At 43.2% G+C, this 19,650-nt stretch overlaps 1 protein-coding gene across 1 annotated transcript; it reads right to left on the bottom strand.

Moving 5' to 3' along the window:
- Positions 1-8,874: 8,874 nt before the first annotated feature.
- Positions 8,875-15,194, bottom strand: LOC128431328 (cordon-bleu protein-like 1). Its single transcript, XM_053417609.1, has 9 exons — positions 15,103-15,194; positions 14,789-14,990; positions 14,248-14,512; positions 14,116-14,142; positions 13,832-13,932; positions 13,564-13,752; positions 13,389-13,488; positions 9,161-11,167; positions 8,875-8,882 (listed from the first exon to the last, which is right to left on the bottom strand). The coding sequence occupies exons 1-9, from the start codon at positions 15,192-15,194 to the stop codon at positions 8,875-8,877; spliced, it is 2,991 nt and encodes a 996-aa protein (XP_053273584.1).
- Between the last annotated feature and the right edge of the window lie 4,456 nt (positions 15,195-19,650).

Below are 19,650 nucleotides of genomic sequence, written 5' to 3'. Positions count from 1 at the left end.
TACAGGAGCAGGAGCTTATGAGCTCACAGTTAATTACAACAAAGAAGAAGTGAACTCAACAAACACGTCAACATGAGTGAACACACGTATCAGGGTCAGAAAACACTCACACACGATGTCCACAGGTGCAGGCAGGTGTGCAGGACGCCATTAACGTGACGTCTCGGTGTAAACACACTCACTTCCGGTTCTTTCGTCAACTTCCGGTTACTCCAATCAACCAGTAGGGGGCAGAAAAAGCGAGATGAATCTGACATGACCCACTTATCCAATTAAACTTGAATAGATTACACTTCAAGGATGATTTGTGGGATTTATTCAAAATGCAATTAGTGTAGTTTGAAACTGTTCATGATAAAATCTGCAAAGTCTTAAACACAGACATTTAATGAGCTTAACAGAAACTCATGTTTTTTATTTCATAACGACAATTTTTTCTTCTAATCCATTAGGTTTTTTAAGGTTAGCTTTGGTTTAGGAGGTAAGTGGATGGTCCACTAACCAGAGCGTCAGCGGTTCGATCCCAGTCTTACCCGTTGAATGGCAAAACTTTACTGTAAAACACAAACTTTATATAAATACAGAGCATTTAGCATTTTACTAATTATTTTCTCATAACCTCAGGAGTAGCTGAATGTTCCACTTGATCCTTTTGTTTCCTACAGATTCTTAAAATTCTTTCTTCACCTGCACGTAGCAAGAATAAGACGCTTCCATTCAACACTTGTATTATTTTTTGAGATAAGAGATGTGAAGGTATTTCTCAGGTGTCTTTTTTAAGTTTCTTGCTGTCACAACATGCTGCCATTCCTCACAACCACAAATAACTTCCCTACAGTCCTTAAACTCCACTTTTAATGTTGTTTAGGAATTTATTTCCTATAATAAAACCTTGAATTCCAGTTCAGAAAAGCCTAAAGTCCTTCTGGTGGAGCAGTGGACACGGTTAGTGTATAGCATGAACACCAGCGGAGGAATTTATCATTACTGTGTGAAGCCTGACGGTATGTGTGCTTTTAAAATTAATGACAGCAGCACTCTGACTTTTAGTCCGTCTAAAATTTTCATTAAATTTCATTATTCATCTGTCTCTGTGGCCCTGAATTAATAAACTCCAGGTATCATATCATGAATTCATATTACATTTGAGACGGACACAGACAGGTGTGCAGGTTTTTTTTACTCCTCTTTACAATATCCTCCAAAAAAAACTACAATTAAAACTAACTTCAAAGCAGATTTTTCTTGAAAATAGAATGTGAGGACAAAGGAAAGACAACACACACACACACACACACACACACAAAAACACAGGTGCTATTTTTGTAGATGCTGAAATCGATGGTTGGAGCATGTCTCACTCAACCGGCCGAGAAAACATCTCTTTTCACCGACACTGACGGATGAAGAGCAGATGATAAAGATTTTCCCTCCGTGGCTGAAAACTTCAAAAGTCAAAACTCCATCCTTTCATTTGTTTATTTTACAAAGTACTTAACGTGTAGGAAATGGTGGAGCAGATGAAGTAGAAGAAGGGGTCACAAGTCAAGCCCCTTCAACTCAGAGCATTCAAAATATTCTGTTTTAATTCGTGGCCGTGTGGCGTGAGACTCAACATCACTGCAGCTCTGTGCAGAGGCCAGAGATGTGGAAATTAACACAAAGCACTTGAATTCAAGACGAGATGAAGGAGAAGCTGCAGAAGTGAAATGGATTTACTCTCAGTTTCGTTTGAGTGATATTGAAAAGGATTGTTGCTGTTGTTTTTGAGAATAACCTCATAATATTACAACAAAAGAAATACAGAGAATACTTGGGTAATATTATAAGAAAAAGTCATAATAATACGAGAATTAAACTTTACTTGAGAATAAATTCATAATATTAAATCGTATTTAGACATTTAAGTTGTAATTTAATGGGAAAAAAGTTTTAATTTAATGTGTGTAAAGTTGAAATTGGGAAAAATCCGAGTAGATAAAGATCGTACGAGAGATTAATCTCAAAGTCCAGATACTTTTGTTGATGAGGAGCTGATGAGACAAAAGATGAAGCAGTTCTGTGTTTGTGAGACTTTCACTCAACTCCAAATATAAATATATAAATCAAACGTTGTCGGAGTCAAACAAAGATCGAACTCTTTCCAAATTATTTCTGGCAGACGTCGTCAAAAAGCAGCTTCTCTCTACCTCTTTCATTTTCTACATAAAACATGAAGGAGTTTCTTTTAAGATGTTTCACTTTCTGGCATATTGAAGAGAAGTAAACCTGGCGTGTTTGTTGGAGAAGAGTCCACACAACTCTTAATTTCCTGCAGGAAGTAGCAGATTGTGAATAGCGGCCTCCTGCTGAGAGTCGGGTTCATGTTTGTTTACCCCGAGTGCGATGGCGCCGAGGTTAAAGCTTCGTCAAGGCTCCGTAAAGACGCACAACACCTGTTAATAGCAGCGGCCTTTTACTTCAGCAAACTCTTTTCAGGGAGGTTTTACATCGCAACAAGAAACGTAGCCTTTCAGTGCATCTCTCTCCGGGTCTGGACCTTCCAACCTAAACTCATCACAGAAGAGGTGGACGGGAAAAAGTACATGTGCACAACTCAGCGTCACGATAAGGAAAATAAGAAGTGTTTCCAAACATGGTTTCTATCTCTGAATGAGAAGAGAGTATGTTCTCCTGCTGCCTCCAGTAGATCTGACTCTCACTTCTCCTCTAATTCTGTTTTACCATCTTGTTTTACTGGGAAATAAATGTATTACTGGTTTAATAGGAGATGCATGTACTGAAGTTCATGCTACCGCCATTGTGTAGTCACTCAGAAAGATACATAAATAGATAGATTAATAGATAGATAGATAGATAGATAGATAGATAGATAGATAGATGGATTGATAGATGGATAGATGGATAGACAGATACATACATTAATACATAGATAGAATCATAAATACATTGATGGGTTTAAATGACTCAGTTGTTCATTGTGTCGTTTTCAAGAAAGCTGAACTTTGAAAGTGCAATAGTCTGAAGTTGTGTTGATTTTTCTAATCCCTCTTCAAGCTGTAAAGTTACCAACATGAAGGCGCGTGATGCAGGGACCACGACGATAATGGAGACAAATGTGACTAATTGTCATGTAACCTCAAATTGGGGGCACGGAAGTGGCTAAATGATGGCAGCTAATTGGCCTGGTATTGTGCTTTGGTGATGGCTTTAAATTGAATGAGTCAGGATCCATTCTGGCGTAATGTGAAAGAAGCGGCGCTGGTTCACACCGGAGACATCCAAGGTCGAGCTTCTCCAAACGAAGGGGTGACGGGGGAGTGGAGGGAATTAAAGGAAGGCGGCTGAGTCAATGGACGGCCGCTCGGCAGATTTGGCACCTTATACATGTAACCTTGAATTATTGCTTTCTCTTTTTTATTCCTGTCTGCATTGAAAGCTTTTCCTCGAGCCCTCCTCAAAAATATATTCATTTTTGTCACCCACATTAATGGCACAATCAGTCTGGAAAAATTGCAGTCGCAAATTATTCATTGTAATCCTCCATTTGATGGCCCTAATGCCTCTAATTGGGCTTTTATGACTTACAAACTGTATCTTCCTCTCTTTTGTTTAATTTTTTTCCCCTCTGGCGTTTGTTTTTCTTCCTTCCCGCCACGGTGCGGAGTGACATTGAGCCTCTCCCTGTCGGGGTGCTCTCTTGTCTCACTCCAGTGCACATTTTCTCTGTCCCCTCTCCTCCTCCCCCAGACAATGAGCTTTTGACTGAATACATTATCCGAGCTGTTGTTCTGTTTGTTGTTGTTTTAGCATCCAAGAAAAGAGATGAATTATTAATGACGACAGACAAAAAAGAAAGAGGAGAGTATAAAAAAATAATCATATTTCTCTTTTTTTCAGGGATGCTGCCGAGCGCTGCGGCTCCATCAAGAGGCCTGGAAAATATGTTTTATTAGACAGGCTGTGATTTACAGTGTAAATAACAGTGGATGCATCACAATAAAATGCTTAAACCAGTTTTTAATGGTTGACTAACTGGGAAATAATAAGGGAAAGGTTTGAGAATAAAAATCACATTTATTCCAATTAAAAGAAAATTACAATATGGTCCACATTCCTTTGAATCAAAGAGTTTATATATAACTGTGTTTAGCCATTTTGATTCACTTAATTATACAATTAATATTATGATCTTGTTCATCAGTTTTTCCTCCTGTGCATGATGAGAACAGAGACCAGACGTGCAGAATCAAAAATGAATATTTGAAATGAAATGACTGATTTGAGTTAAAAATGTGCAGATAATTAGCACAACATGCAGTGAGGTCACAAAACTGAAATATCTGTGTGTCCACATTAGTTTGAAACATCACATTTCACAAGTTGATTGTTCACAAAAAAGGTTGATTTCTGTAGCGTGTGAAATCAATAAAAATCCTGTGCCTCTCTTTTGAAAAGTGCACATAATGTTTATTGCAGCAATAATGTAAAAGTTGGTCCTTTAAAATATGCACTGTATATCTCTACAGTAGCTTCTGTCAGGTGGGACAAACTTACTTTAAAACTGCTACAGTCCCAAATCTCCAGTGCATCAGGCTGCTGGTTAACCTGTGAAGCCTCTTTCGAGTCTCAATACTCTTTAAAAAAGTATTTCTCAAGGATTTAATTTTCCTCAGAAACAAACTGTAACCGTGTAAAACATTATTATACCATGATTACATGTGATGTTCTGCAGACTGTGTAGTTTCCCCCGCTGCATCCCACAGGTCTAAGAAGACTTAAAGCATCATTTATTTCTCATTTCCTCTAAAAAGCACAATTATTCCCCAAAGTCCTGTTTCTTGCAGTGGTGATTTGCTCTATATGTAATTATACTGTAATTAGTGGGCTGTGTTGTAAAGTAAATAGTACAAAATACGTGTAAATCAGTAGTTTTTTGCATGCATCTATAGGTAAATACTAAAATAAAAACCCGACAACAGCTGCAACATCTGGAGCCATCACGGTTGGGGCTTTAATTCCCATCATCAACATGTTTCTGAAACAGAGATCACTCTGCCCCCTGTTGGCCGCACACCGGGCCTGCACTGTCATTCACAGCTTCATTAGAAGCTTCAGGTTTTTGTGAGACGACACAGAGTCAGAGATAAACAGGGGTCAACACGTCACCAGGAGGAAATACACTGATTTGCATCACAGTGCTTCACAGTGGAGGATCCTATAGAGACGAGGCTTTGACAAATTAAGTGGTGTGATTGTGTCACTGCGTTGAATAAGAGACGTCGACCATTCATCACATAGAACCCCCCCCCCCACCCCGTCCCCTCCTCTCAGGACTCAGTGATAAGGCATGAATGAAGGAAAATGATAGCGTTGGGCCTTGTCCGCCATCGATCACTGAGCAACAGGGGTCTTCCTTCTGTGAGCACCAAAATGGCGCGGCGGCGTTTAGCTCCTGCTCGGCGGCTTGCGTCATGAAACAAAGTGTTTTGACTTTGTGTCAAACGAGCATCGCTTTGTCCTTTAAGCGACGGAGAATCAAACCTTTCAGGATCCACATGTTTGATTGATTTGCGCCGCTCAGATTTTTCGCTTCTCTATTCTCTCCTCGCTCTTTGTAGTTTTTGGCGCCTCTTTAAGTCCTTCTACCCTCAACCGAGGAGCGGTGGAGAAAGAATCCGAGAGCCAGAGCGAGAGGGCCCGTCTGTTTGGAGTTTACAGGATCAAAGACGAGGTAAATATCATTTCCATAACATTTGAACCAGTTAACCACCAGCACAATGCAGAGAAACACTACTGTAAGCGCCTGACAACGCCAATGAGGCAGGAGCTCTGTGATTTGCCGCTCCGCCAAAGAGGATGGAAACGAGCGCGAACATGGAGGAGGTCAGGGGTCAACTGTGCTCTCCCTGCATCACTTTCCAAGAAGCCCCTCTGGCGCTGCTGGTGTTTTAGGCAGCCGTGCCTCACTTTGGGGAGGGGGGGGGTGGAGGCCTGATGGATGCCGCTCCCAAGGTGAATGGAAAGAATAGCATTAGGCTGCAACTGCACCGCCCGGGGAGGACTGTATCGCTTTTGGTGATTCATCTATTGATTATTTCTACCCAGGCATCGAGGTGCCCATGTAAACACACATATATTAGCAGCGTTGTGTCTCCACGATGCACATGTGCGCCCCCTAACACACATGCAGACGCGGCGGGTTCCGGCCGGAGCGCGCCTCGGGCCCATCGCACTCGTTGATTTTATAATCAGATTCCGACTCCTGCCAGCTCGTGGGCATCTTCCACACCACAAGGCAGATACATCTGATGGATAACTAAATAGAGATGAATGAAGAGATGAAGGAATAAATAAATGATTAATGTGTATTACCACTATTTGTGTGGGCCGGCTGTTATTGATTTGAGCTGAGGTGTGGGGGGGGGGGTTGATATTTTGTGTATACTCACAGTGGGCTTCAGGATGTGGGCCAATCATATTGTTAAGCTTATTCTTAAATCAGATATTAGCATGAAACTTAGGGTTTCATGTCTTATCACACATATGAGATAACAAAGGAATGTTTAGTGATTTGTGTGCACGCAAGAAATCTTCCTGCTCTACAGACGTCTGGTGCATTCTGGGACACGCAGCTACCCTCCGAACCCCTGTGAGCATTGGTTTTATTATTTATTGTCTTCAGTGTTATTCAAGTTAAGGCCGATCCCAGTGTGGCCTGGGTCGGATCTTTCTTATTTTTCTATCCACTTATTACACTAATTATTATAAAAACTAAAATACAGGAGCAAACCTTGATTTTACCTTATTTTTCCACATTGAGTAAAACAGATTATTCAATGTTCACATGCATTAAACTATAAATACACTGGTCTGACGTTTAGGAGATTGTTCGACCTTTAACTGAATTCCTAACAACCTGGATTGGAGATTTAAATTGTTGACTGTCAGATTGGAAAAACCTGAACTTCTAAAGAACTGATGCATTAAAAACTTGAAAATACTGAGGAATATTTCAGTGAAATCAAAAATTGAAATGATAATTTAAGGAATTGCAGAAAGTGTATATAATGCACAGTGTGGGTTTGATCATGTAGAGCTACTGTGTAATATTATCTTGTTGCACCTGCAGGAGTAAATCAAAAAGCTGTTGGTGTCTTTAAAGTCCTTTTTCTGCATCTAGGCTCCACACATGTATTTTCTCCACACAGGTAGTTGTGGCCTCCATGTGTGTGAGCAGCCTCCTCATCAACGTGTCTGAACCTGGATCATGTGACCGAGTCGTCCTCCAGGATCCTGCCCCCCCCCCTGTGTTTCTCAGTCCGTCCCTCCACCTCGTCTCCTGAGACACTGCATCAACAAAAACCTCTTTGTGTCCAGGTCTGCTGCTCAAAGGTCCGTCTGCGCTGGCAGCCCTTTTTAAAGCCTGGATCATAAACGTACATGACACGAGTAGCATTTCATGTTCCGCTGCATTACAAACCCAGAGTTCTTGTGTCTGCGTGATCATGAACATCAGTGCTCAGGTTGAAATCCAACCTTTCACTGCTGAAGCAGGAGAATGCCAGGGTTGTCACTTGCGTTGGATATCATTGCTTTGGGCAAGAAAAGGAGCTTCTCCCAAACATATATCTGTTTCTTTATCCACAGACTGTAAACGTTGGATGTGTCTCTCTCCCTCAGGGGCGGTAATGGCATTCTCCATGACAACGGCGGTGTGACACGGCGGTGCCCTTGAGGGCCGGGCGCCCCCTCTGGGGGGAGCGCCGCAGAAACACGACAGGGTCAAGGGTCACCTCCCATCATCCACCAGCAACCCGTCCTGCTCTCCCTCTCCTCTCCCTCCCTCGTCAGGTGGAGCGCTGGAGAGAGAGAAAGTCTTGAAGCGAGCCCACTCAGTCCAGGCCTGGCAAACAAGGAGGTTTGGCCACAGGCAGTTCTGGCTGGGTCTCTCCCTCGCACAGCTCCTTGCCGTTCCTCCAAGGCCAGGGCTGGATCAATACGTATAGTAGTGCGGATTCTTTTGGCACCCAAGTATAGCTGTGCAGTATTGCCCCGAGGTGCGGGTCCGTTAAAGACATAACAGTGTGAGCATGTGAGCAAAGTGGACTGAGTTTATTCAGGAAGGTGTTGAAATGCTTCCAACACGGATGTTTATTCTTTTATTTTGTCTCAGGAAATTCAGGAAATTCTCATCTCCCTGTTAAATAATGAAAGTTGTTTTATTCTTAAAATATCCTTCAAATGCATTTTAATTCTGACAGTGCAGAAAAATAAGTCACTTATAATTTAAAAGTTTAATTAATATTTTGTATAATTTAATTCACGGCTCCTTTATAGTAAATAAAAAACAATAGTCACTACTATTATATATGCAACCATAAAGAATATGCCACATGTGATGCATCTACAAGAATTTATCATATAAAAGAAATACCTCATAAATAGATCACCTCCTGTTTAATGATGCTCTACTGCCACCGTGTGGCCAAAAACAAAACCAGCCTGGGTTCGACTTAATGAGTTTTACTGCATGTGTGAGAGCATAAAGAAATGTATCTACATCCTGAGTGAGAAATGAATAAATCCCAGCACAATAATTACAATTATACCACTGCTTTTGTTTTACACAAACAGCTCTGACGTCAGTTGTGTGTCCGTCCTTGGCACAAGTTGAAAGAACCTTTAAAAGGAAGTAAAAAGAAAAACACAGGACGCTGTGGGATCAACAAACTCGTGTCCTGTACATTTGGCCTTCACAGCTACATGTTTACGTCCAACCTCAGAACGTAAAGTCCAAAATAAAATCAACACAACAAAACATGGCGTCTTCAAAACATGAGGGTGGATGAGGAAGATGAGTGAGGAAGATCATCAGGCACCTGCAGCAGAAACACAGAGTCACAACCCTCCTCTATCCATGTAATAAGATGAAGATGAGATATAGATATAATATACAATAAAGATTAAGAATAAGATTTAAATATAGAAAAGATAAAAGAATAAAAGAATTAAGATATGATGCAATAAAGTTAAATGGAGGGGGGGGGGGTGCAGCCAATAGTTAAAGCCAGACGACCATATTCAACACAAGGCGGGAAGTATAACACTGGCCAAACTTTTTAAAGGAGGTACTTTCTACAGGTACTTAAGGACTTACCGTACTGGTACGTGGAACTGGGTGCTGAGGGGGGCACACTGTGCTGACCACTGGGATCCTGATAGTCCAGAGCTTTCCCATGACTCTGCAGGTGAGACCTCTGCACCGCCAACGCCACCGCTTGAGCAAATCTGGATGGAGCCGCGCTCATCTTGTCCGAAGGCACTGGTCCACCTGAGACGTCTCGATGGTCCTCGCTGAACACGTTGGTCTCTCCGTTGCAGGCAGGACTTGATGGTTGGGAAGGAGAAGAAATGATGGCGTCTCCTTGCACCTCTTCAAGAGGTTCTAGGTCTTCACTAAAGAAGACGGGTGGAGGTGGAGGAGGAAACACGTCCTCTTCTTCAGTCTCATCCGTGCATGAGACCCACTGGTCCACGCCCCCGCTCACAGACCCTGGACCAGGGTTCTGAAGATCTTCGCTCTCATCGTTTGAGTTTATCTGACAGTCACTAAGTTTGTTTGACTCTGTAGCTGCAGTCACCTCGGATACAACTTCAGGTTCTTCCTCCTCACCCTCCATCGGCCTTTCATCGTTGCCCTCAACCTCAGAAAGAGGTGAGACCATACGTTTCTGATCGGCTAAATCTGGAGGAGGTGGATGAGAGTCTGGAGCGTCTGACGCCTCCTGGGCAGGTGGAGGAAAGTATGGAGCCTTCGAGGCCTCCTGGTCGGATGGAGGAGAGTTTGGAGCACCAGACAGATCCTGGCTAGGTGAAGGAGAGTCTGGAGGATCAGATGCCTCCTGGGAAGGTGGAGGAGAGTTTGGACCACCAGACGGATCCTGGCTAGGTGAAGGAGAGTCTGGAGGACCAGATGCCTCCTGGGAAGGTGGAGGAGAGTTTAGAGCACCAGACGGATCCTGGCTAGGTGAAGGAGAGTCTGGAGCCTTCGAGGCCTCCTGGTCGGATGGAGGAGAGTTTGGACCACCAGACGGATCCTGGCTAGGTGAAGGAGAGTCTGGAGCATCAGACAACTCTTGAGAAGGTGAGTCTGGAGCGTCAGATGCCTCCTGGACAGATGGAGGAGAGTCTGGAGCCTCAGATGGCTCCTGGGCAGGTAGAGGAGATTGTAGAGCGTCAAAAGCCTCTTGAGAAGGAGAGCCTGGAGCGTCAGATGTCTCCTGGGCAGGTGGAGGAGTGTCTGGAGCATCAGACCGCTCCTGGGCAGGTGGAGGAGAGGCTGGAGCCTCAGCCCTCTCCTGGGCAGGTGTAGGAGATTCTAGAGCATCAGACGCCTCTTGAGAAGGTGAGTTTGGAGCCTCAGCTGGCTCCTGGGAAGGTGGAGGAGAGTCTGGAGCATCAGACGCCTCTTGAGAAGGAGAGTCTGGAGCCTCAGAGGCCTCCTGGACAGGTGGAGGAGAGTCTGGAGCATCAGAAGCCTCTTGAGAAGAGAGCTCCTGGCTCTGCAAAGGTGTTCCAGTGTCTGATCCATGAGAATATGAATCATCCTCACGCTCAGATTGATAATTCTCAGCCTCAGGAGAAGCTTGGCTCTCAGGGTCATTTTCTACCGTTACCTGGTGCTGGTCTGGAACATCCGGAGGCGTCTCTGGTTCATGGGACTTCTGCTTGTTCAGGGGAATAACTTTGAAAGTGGTCATCCCCTTCTTCTGCCGAGGATCCTCCCACTGGGGCTCAGTGGAGAGCCTGGACTTGAGAACAGACTCGAGCTCGATGCGGAAAAGGCCGTTATCTGTAAACCTCTGAGTCAGAGAGGAGGAGCTCCGGTGAATCTTCGGGAGGCTGGCAGACTTCCTCCAGTGCTTGACCAGAGTTCCCTTGGAAACAGAAGATGACAGGACTTTGGCGAGAGCGCTGCGGGCTTCTGAAAAGTCTTTCCCTCGAAACGAAGGCAGACACGGTTCAAACGATGGTCGAGAGGAGGATGAGGAGGGCAGTGTTCGAGATGAGTGTGGTGACGGAGACGAGGAACGTGACAGGTCTAAGGAGTCGGACTCGTCGCTTTCTCTCAGCTCCTCCAGAGTGTTCAGAGGGTCAACCGGCCCTGGAGAGACAGGAAACTACAAATAAGGCTCTAGAAGTTGCAGTGGAAAAGAGATGGCTGTATTTCAAATGGAAGGTTTGCACAGTGAACACATTAGAGAAATATTTGTCATAAGAATATCCCAAACACAGGAAACTGAAAATACTTTTTCTTTTTACCTAAATCACTTCAGTGAAATATTTAGACACAGAAACACATCCAATTGAAGTTAAATGAAATTTCTACCATTTTATTGCAAAAAGACAAATGAGTATTTATAGTATTTTTTCTGGTTAGTATAATTTTTAAATGAATTAGTAAAAGAATTTAACAAAAACGAATCAAATCATTAATATAAAACAGGTATAACTCTGAGAAAGTATAAATCATTTTATAAGAACATTATGATAGAGAACATTTATAATTTCACAAAAGAGTTTGGAAAAAATAAAAAATACTGCGTATAGAATGTATGACAGAGTACTTGGGACATAATGGGAGAAAATATGAGATTAAGCGAATAAGGTCGTAACATTATGGGACTAAAAATTTATAATATTGCAAATATCAGAAGATCAGATTGTTGCCTGCATCGTTTTTCCTTTTTCTGAAATTATGACAATTTTTTCTTTAAATTACAACTTTATCCTCAAGATATCAGTTTCTTTTATTTATCTGGCCCGATTACTCTGTCATACCAAATGAGACAAATGTGGACTTGGCTTCTGATTTCAATAAAAGGCACAGCAAATAGTCTATATAGTCTAATAGTAAAAACACAAAACAACAAAAAGAATTACAGAATTTCCATAAAAATAGATGAGGACTAAGTAGGCGGCTTCAAACAGACAAATAAATAACATTCAGGTGCAGCAGGCCACAGTGACACACATCCATAAAAAGCCACTAAGACGGGAAGGAGGAAGAAGAGGCCGACGGAGAGGAGGAATAGGGACGATGGAAGGAGGAGAGGAAAAGGAGACAGCAGCAGCAGCAGGCCTCAATCACCCCCATCAGGTGAGTCTGTAAGCAGGAGGAGAAGAAGCTTTAAGGCAGGTTTCAATCACGAGCCCCAACACCTTCACAGTTCAAGTTTCATTCAGATCTGTGAAACCGGGTCTGGACTTTCTCAGGAGTTTGCCTTTCACACATAAACAATGTCCGGCTCTTATCCTCGGCTTTTTCATCCTGAGATATTTGTTTTTTCTGTTTTTAGCATTTGCATCGGTCGCGTGTTAGAATCGTCCTCAACACTCCCACTGGCTCGAGGTGAATCCAGGCTCCTTCAGACCAGCTGCAGACTTGTCTACTGGAAAGTCTGCAGAAAGTCCGGAGGCTCTCTCCCTCTCTCTCTCTCTCTCTCTCCGGAGGCTCTCTGGAGTTCAGTGCATGTCTGGAAGCAGCTTATGAAACTCTCGTGTCACCGTCTGCACAAGGAAGTTTGATGAACTTTCACAGGCTGAGATTGCATAAGTGTAGGAGGAGGAAGAGGACGAGGAAGAGGAGGAGTGCGTTTAATGATCGACTCGGCACTGGGAGTTTGTTTTTCAGGCCGGGACCTGACACCGAGTCAGCAGAGAAAACAAGGGAGTGAACCACGACAGCGCTGAAGGCAATTTAGTCTGATAATTACGACATGGACAAAAAAAATACACTTTTGTAAGAAGTCCTGTGATTACAGTGGTTTAATAGGCAGCGTTAGATAAAGTAAAAAGGATCCGAGCACAGAGAGAACCTGAATCCAGGCGATAAGAGCACATCAGACGAACTCATACAGGAGAATGAAAGCCGAGACAATGGAGGATTTATCACTGGAGCCGATATGAACCAGGCTCAGGTCACTTTAACAGGGTTAAATTGTTCCGACTGATAAAAGCTGCGTTTTGTGCTGGATTTAACTTCTAAATCTCCCACTGGACTTCACTGTGACGTTTTAATCTTGATTTAACTTCAAATCTCTCTTGACCCGACTCGAGTGAAGTGGCAAGGATTTGGCAGATACTAGAATTGACCCCCCCCACCCCCCCTTCCTCTAAACCCATTTGATTTCCACTGAAATACTGTAAAAGGTCAACAGGGATTATTCTAGTTGTATATTTCATCTGTGCTGCTGAAGGCAGGATGCAGAACCGACAGTCGCCACTAGGTGAGAAATAGAAAAGCAGGTTTGAGAATGACACAGTCTGTAGTTATTGAGAGTCTGTTCCCTTGTGCACAGGTCAAAGGTCATGAATGCTTTTACCTGTGAGCTGTGTGTCCGCCTGGTGCTCCTGGTGGGAGTTTGCACAGGGCGGGGGTGGGGCCCTCCTCTTGGTTCTCCTTAGGGTCGAGTCTGCAGACATCTGCACAGAAGAAGCTCGTCACAAAATAATTCAGCTGTGACCCGAGGACTTTCCTCCCAGCGTCAGTCCACCTACCTGCGGCTCCCGGAGGTGACAGGTGCTCAGGTTGTTGGGGACACTCAGAGACACACTCATAGGCGGCTGGGGGGCTCGCCTCTTCTTGGGCGTGTCCACAGTGATGGAGGAGTAGGCGTCCTGCACATTCATACTGAGCACCATCGGTTTGTTGGTAGCAGGAGAGGCCGGGACGCTCGCGGCTCCGTCCTGCACAGAGGACACCATCAGACGGAGCAGGCGATAGGAAAGTGTGCAGCAGTTTGGTGAAAACAGATGTTAAACAAACCTGCTCTGGGTTTTTCTTCTTTCTTCTGAACAAGCTGAGGAATCCAGGGTTCTCCTTCTGTCTCGACTCCTTCTTTGGCAGCTCTGTACAACGCATGAGAACTAGATGAGTGAATGATGCACAGCTCAGAAGGTGAATAACACTGAGGCCCTGTCACACCTGGTGTTCACAACTGTTTGTGTGTCTTATGTGCCGATATGATAGAGAGAAAGAGAAAAATAAAGAGATAGAAGTAGTAATAAAATGAGAGAAATAAATGTTTATAGAGAGAGAGAATGTGTTACCTTGTAGTGAAGGTGGTGAGATGATCTCTGTGGGTGAGAGAACCATGATGTCATTATTATACTTACTAACACAGAAGGATACAATCAGGTTAAGAGTATGAATCTAATACTGTGGGTCGTCCTCTAACGTACCTGCTCCTGGTGTCTTGGGCCGGTCAGCCGGCTCCGTCACAGCCGAGTCTTTAGCGAACACTTCCCTCAGGCCGTGCTGGTCCAGGCTCTTGGTCAGGTCCAGTGGCTCTGTGGACTGAGGGTCTCTCAGTAGGACGGTCGTGTCCACTTGAAACTCGCACTTGTCGCACACCCGTGGCAGCAGCAGCTCCAGGGGAACTCTGGGATTCACCCGCACCACCGCCTTGTGGGCCTTGTTGTAGTTGATCAGCAGGCGGACGGTGGCCTGCAGGGAGAAGTTTGTTTATTAATTTCATGCAACTGTTAATTGAGAAAAACTGACATTGTCCTCACTCTTCATAAACGTTTTCAAACATGAACTCTGGATATTTTCTGGAGGGTCAGACGTGGTCACAAAGGTTGACATCTTCTTTCGGGTCTTCTACTTGTATGACACCTCTTCTTTAATCCTGAATTAATTGTATTCTTCCAGTTTTGCATCATCAACTCTCACTTTACGTCCTTGAAACTGATCAAATCCATATTTCGTCTCGGTTCTCACCTCCGGCATGTACGGCGTCCTGCTCTTTCCCTCCGTTCCTCTGGGCTTCAGCACAATCCTCTCTGCCTCCAGGGAGCCAATAGGAGAGTTGGGTTTGAAGCTGATGTTGTTCTTGTTTGTCGAGACGACCTCGACGGTGTAGTCGGTGGGATTCAGGTGGTAGCTCGCACAAAGGGTCACCAGTAAGTCCATCACTGGTTTACTGGGAGGAGGGGGAACGAAGAAATGACGGCAAACTTCAGTCAGGACCGAGTTTATTCTAAAACTAGGACTTTTCAAAGAACTGATAAACCTGTAGCTTCAATATGTCTTACCTTCCATGCACCATGGCATTCTTCTCCTGTCCCCCAGGCAGAACCACATACAGGGAGTGGTCCCTCTCCAGTGGATTCCCCTCCTCGTCCATCTCAGGGACCTCGAAGGAACTCAAGATCTGCGGCTGTTCCCGACGTCAGGTTGAACTCCTGGGGTGTAAAAGATATTCCAGTTATTACCTCCCCCAGCCAAGGAGGTCCTGTGTTCGTCTGGGTTTGTTTCTCCATGAAACTCAGAGGAAGGATGTGGTGTTGGTCAGAAACGAAGTTCCAGGGTTTTGTTGTGATTTTTACATGTTTGTTTAGGGGACTGATATTTGTGAGTGTGTGTCATTTGGTGCAGCCACAAGTAAAAATCTGGATCTGGTGAATTTAAATGTGGTTTAATTTAAGTGTGTCTGAGCCACCGAGTGCCCTTCAGGTTCCATGCATGTTAGATAGTAAAGATATGCTGCATAAACCCAAATGTGTGAAAATAAACATATTACAGCCTATTTTATTGCAAATGTTGCATAAAATAGGCTGTATAGGGGTTTCTAGGATTGTATTTTACTTTTTTAGCATTAAGCTCATTTAACTTTTATTTAAATGTCATTTTTTAGCTCACTACAGACAAACTCATGCACAAATTCATCAAACCATTCAATCCAAGTCTTTGCACAACTAAAATCAAAGAGTTACCTGCAGAGCTTCCTCCTCAAACTTGCACCAAAACCAACAACTCACTTCCCTCATTGCAAAAAATGTCTCCTCCGTGCAACGTCGCTGGAAACTGAAATAAAACCATTCCCAGCTTGTTTTTGTTGTGTTGTGTGGCAGATTGTGCAGCGGCAGCAGAAACCGTCAGTGTGAACGTGTGAATGAAAGTGACTCTGATCGTGCGTGCGTCTTCTCAGCCTCGCTGTGTACTTTCAGCCAGGCGCGTGCCAACAAAACAGCTGTGCGTCTCCCTGCTCATCAGGACAGTGCGTTCAAGTGCCCCTCGGATTTCCCGTTTCCCCCGAATATGATGTGTTCATGTGCTTTAAAGTGGGGAACAAACATGATGGCTCTAAACACAGCGTTTCCTATGAGGTGTGACAGGAGGTCAAGTTATTTAAAACGTATCCACGTTAAACATAAACACTTCTGAATTGCGTGGAAGTTGTGTTAAGCCTTTGTGTTAAGACAAAATTGTAAAATGTAACAAATTGATATTGCAACTGAATGTAAAATGCTGTTAATTGGTTCATATATTATTATTATTATATGATGAAGCTAAAAGCTGAATGTAAAACTATATAAATGTGTTTATAGTTGATGATGTCAGCAGCTTGGCAGCTCCTGTACCAACAACTTGAGCTGGCAGTTCCTTGGATTTCTCCTTATAGTCGGAAACTAATCTTTCCAGTTATCCCTAGAATGTACAATGAAGCCAAGACATCTTTATATCTAATTCTTTAGATACAACTCCACAGTATAGTCTGAGGAGTTGTTCAAATCTATGATGTACAATAATTTATCTACATGCTACATTTGTCATGCAGAACTATATTCACTGCAAAAAACAACATCACACCATGAATGGAATCATGAACAATAGAATCATTAGTCCAGATAATCCTCTGAGCATAATAAAGCCATGAAAATCATCTCAGAGACAAACTCACACAGACAAAGATCCATCCAGCACTGGTCTGTTGATCCACCACCATGTTGGTCAAGCATAAAGCTCGAGGACCAAATAAGCTTATACTGTTGCTCAAGTAAGAGGGATTAGTGCTTTTTAAAGGCTGCGTCTCCCCAAGCCACAGATTCACAGACCGTTCCTCATGCTCAGTGTCCATCTTTAGTGTCCTGCACTTACCTGCGTCCTCACATCGTCCCCTCTCTCTTCTGCTTCGCTGGGTGCTGGGAGGACAGACGTCCAGGGAGAAGGAGCTCCTCTTCCCCTGGAAATCCCAGTTTAGCCACCACACCTACAGGCCCTGCCCAGTCATGTGATCACACTTTGCATGTCTGTGTGTGTGTGTGTGTGTGTGCTGTGTGTATGTGGTGGAGAGGCGGGGGGGGGGTATTTACACAGGCATGAACATGGTAACCCGTGTGGAAAACCACATGGATGTTATACATGATAGGAGCTGAACAGACAATTTGTGGAAAAGGCCTCTAATCCACATAAGCTTCTCATCCTCTCTGGGATAAATGAATGATGATTAGCTGCAGAACCATTATCAGACTTATTGAGGTTTCTCTGCAAACAATGCAAATCATTCAAATCTGGATTTCTAACAAAAGAACCAAAAGTAGAGGTGGTGGTGTTAAGAGGTCAATGAGGCTCAGTTATCTCCTCTGACAGAATAGTCTGAATGTTATGCAGCCACATGTTGACCTTTCTCTTTTTGCACTAGACTGTTTTTGGCTCCGGTGGAAAATCACACTCTCTTGCTGCTGCTTGTCTCTATTTATCTTTCCAGCTTGTTCTGTCACAGCTGAATGAAACCACTTCACGTCCGGCCTCTCTGGGCTCTTCAGGTATTTCATCCTAAATCGTAAAAGTTGAAGGAGGAGGGTGGTCATTAATTAATATATATCATTTACACACGATTATCATATTGTCGCTAAAGTCTCTTTTAGAATTTAATTTAAAAAATCATTTCATACGGTCACTAGCATGACAGACTGTTGTTGGGTTTAAATCACAATAGATTAATTAATGAATTAATCACAGAGTAAATTAAGAAACTAAAACTCCCTGTTATAAACACGTGGACTTCACTCTGTTCTATTTTTACAGTTTAGTAGGAAGTTATTTACATACGGCTTTGATTCGTAGAAGGATTTCCTGGCTTCTACATTTGGAGGTTAATCCTAAATACACTCCCCTGCACACATAATGTTTTGTGAGACATTAACGACCCACAGAAAGTCAAATTATTGTTATTTACTATGAGTTAATATCACACAAAGCTCCTGATTCATCCACACACACTCCGAGGAGCAGCAACAGGCAGTTAAGTGGGAGTTGTAATCAAATTAGGTGCAGGGAACACATGTCCACACGACTGTAATCCTGTAATCTCATTGTGAAGTCTGTCAGTGGCCGGCTGCAGGGAACGCTTTGTTGTGTGTGGACGTCTATGGCCGTTAATGAACTTCTTTAGATGGCTAATAACAGAGGAACAGAAAGTCACACTATCCAGGATCAGCACTTAAATAGTGAAATGGAAGAGAGGACCATATTCTCCTGTTTGCCAGATCTAGGCCACAAGTAAGCCACAGCAATTAAGACGCATTTCAACCAAAGGTGCCAAAGGTGGCCTGGATTTGTTTTGGGCCACTTGAGCCACTTTAGGCCCACATCTGTTTGGTCCTGGTCACAAGTGAAGTGCTAGAGAGCTTTAAGTGCCCTGCTACCCCCACTGAAGGACATGTTCCCCTCAGGCCTTCAGATTCCAGCCTGGAGCCCCGTGAGGAAACAAGTGGCGTGATACACACAAGCTTTATTTTTCCTGTCAGAGGAAATCCAAAACGCCAACAATATGATTTCACTTCCCAGCGTCATCCTGCTCTAATGTAAACATTCACACTCACGTAAACTCTATTCTTGACGTGTTGTGTAAACTCAGGAAGTTTTTTACCCAGCAGCGTGAAGAATGTTGATGCTGCTCATTCTGAATATTTATAGAGAGTTTAAAAATGTGATGCTCCATGTTTGTTTCTCCAGATTCAAACAAAGGCACAAGAGGCTGCTTCTTTGAGCAGAGCGACGTGCTACAGCCTGATTCTGACGTCACACAGTCCAGAACAACGCTCCCAAATTCATCACCTGGCTTCTAATGAAATGTGAAGCGGAGTCACAGTCAGCTGCCGAGAATGTAACTGTGAAGTCATTCACACCGACCAAGGAAACGCTGTATATAGAACTGTGTTTTGGATTTGAATACATTCTAACAGCAAACAATTGAATCTTGTCAACATTTTCAAGTCATGTCCTCAAATCTTACTTCATTGTTAGAGTCAGATTTGTGTGATGGTTACTTCAAGGCTTCGTCTGCTGCTGTGCATTGCAGAGAGCAAATTATATTTTTATTTGTAGTTAAAATACTATAAACCTACTATACATGGGATTCTTTCTAATATGTGTGTGAGTGTTGTTTTACATGCAAGCTGCAAGTTAGAGCTCAGAAATGGGAGCTTAATGAAGTCAATCAAATAAATGTATATGATTTATATCTAACAAAATAAATCGTTAAAAAAAAAGAGACGTTACTATAGAGAGCTGTGACTGACAATACTTCAAATGTACATGTCAACAAATATAGAAATGAATAATAAATAATCAAAATAGTAGATAATAGAAAAATCCCATCTTGTCTCAGGGACAATCATTGATGCCAAATTAGAGAACCTAATATACCTGATATAGAGGGAGAATAAAATCATAAAATCCAAAGAGAGAATAATGTGTTAAAGTTAGTAAAATCCCCAAAAACAAATATACCGGTAGTTTATTGAGAGGAAAATGTGTCAGAGTAATAGAGTACGTGAAATAAAGAAGATGTGCAA

Source organism: Pleuronectes platessa, chromosome 24, assembly GCF_947347685.1.
Source record: "Pleuronectes platessa chromosome 24, fPlePla1.1, whole genome shotgun sequence".
Classification (NCBI taxonomy): domain Eukaryota; kingdom Metazoa; phylum Chordata; class Actinopteri; order Pleuronectiformes; family Pleuronectidae; genus Pleuronectes; species Pleuronectes platessa.
The sequence above is the reverse complement of the archived record's forward strand: the minus strand, read 5'-3'. Positions and strand labels throughout refer to the sequence as shown.

Coding starts and splice junctions, on each gene's coding strand:
- LOC128431328 (XM_053417609.1), bottom strand. CDS start 15,194: ATGGACGAGGAGGGGAATCCACTGGAGAGGGACCACTCCCTGTATGTG. Junction 14,143..14,247: donor GCCCAAGACACCAGGAGCAG/GTACGTTAGAGG, acceptor TCTCACCCACAG/AGATCATCTCACCACCTTCA. Junction 11,168..13,388: donor GGCGGACACACAGCTCACAG/GTAAAAGCATTC, acceptor CTGTCTCTCCAG/GGCCGGTTGACCCTCTGAAC.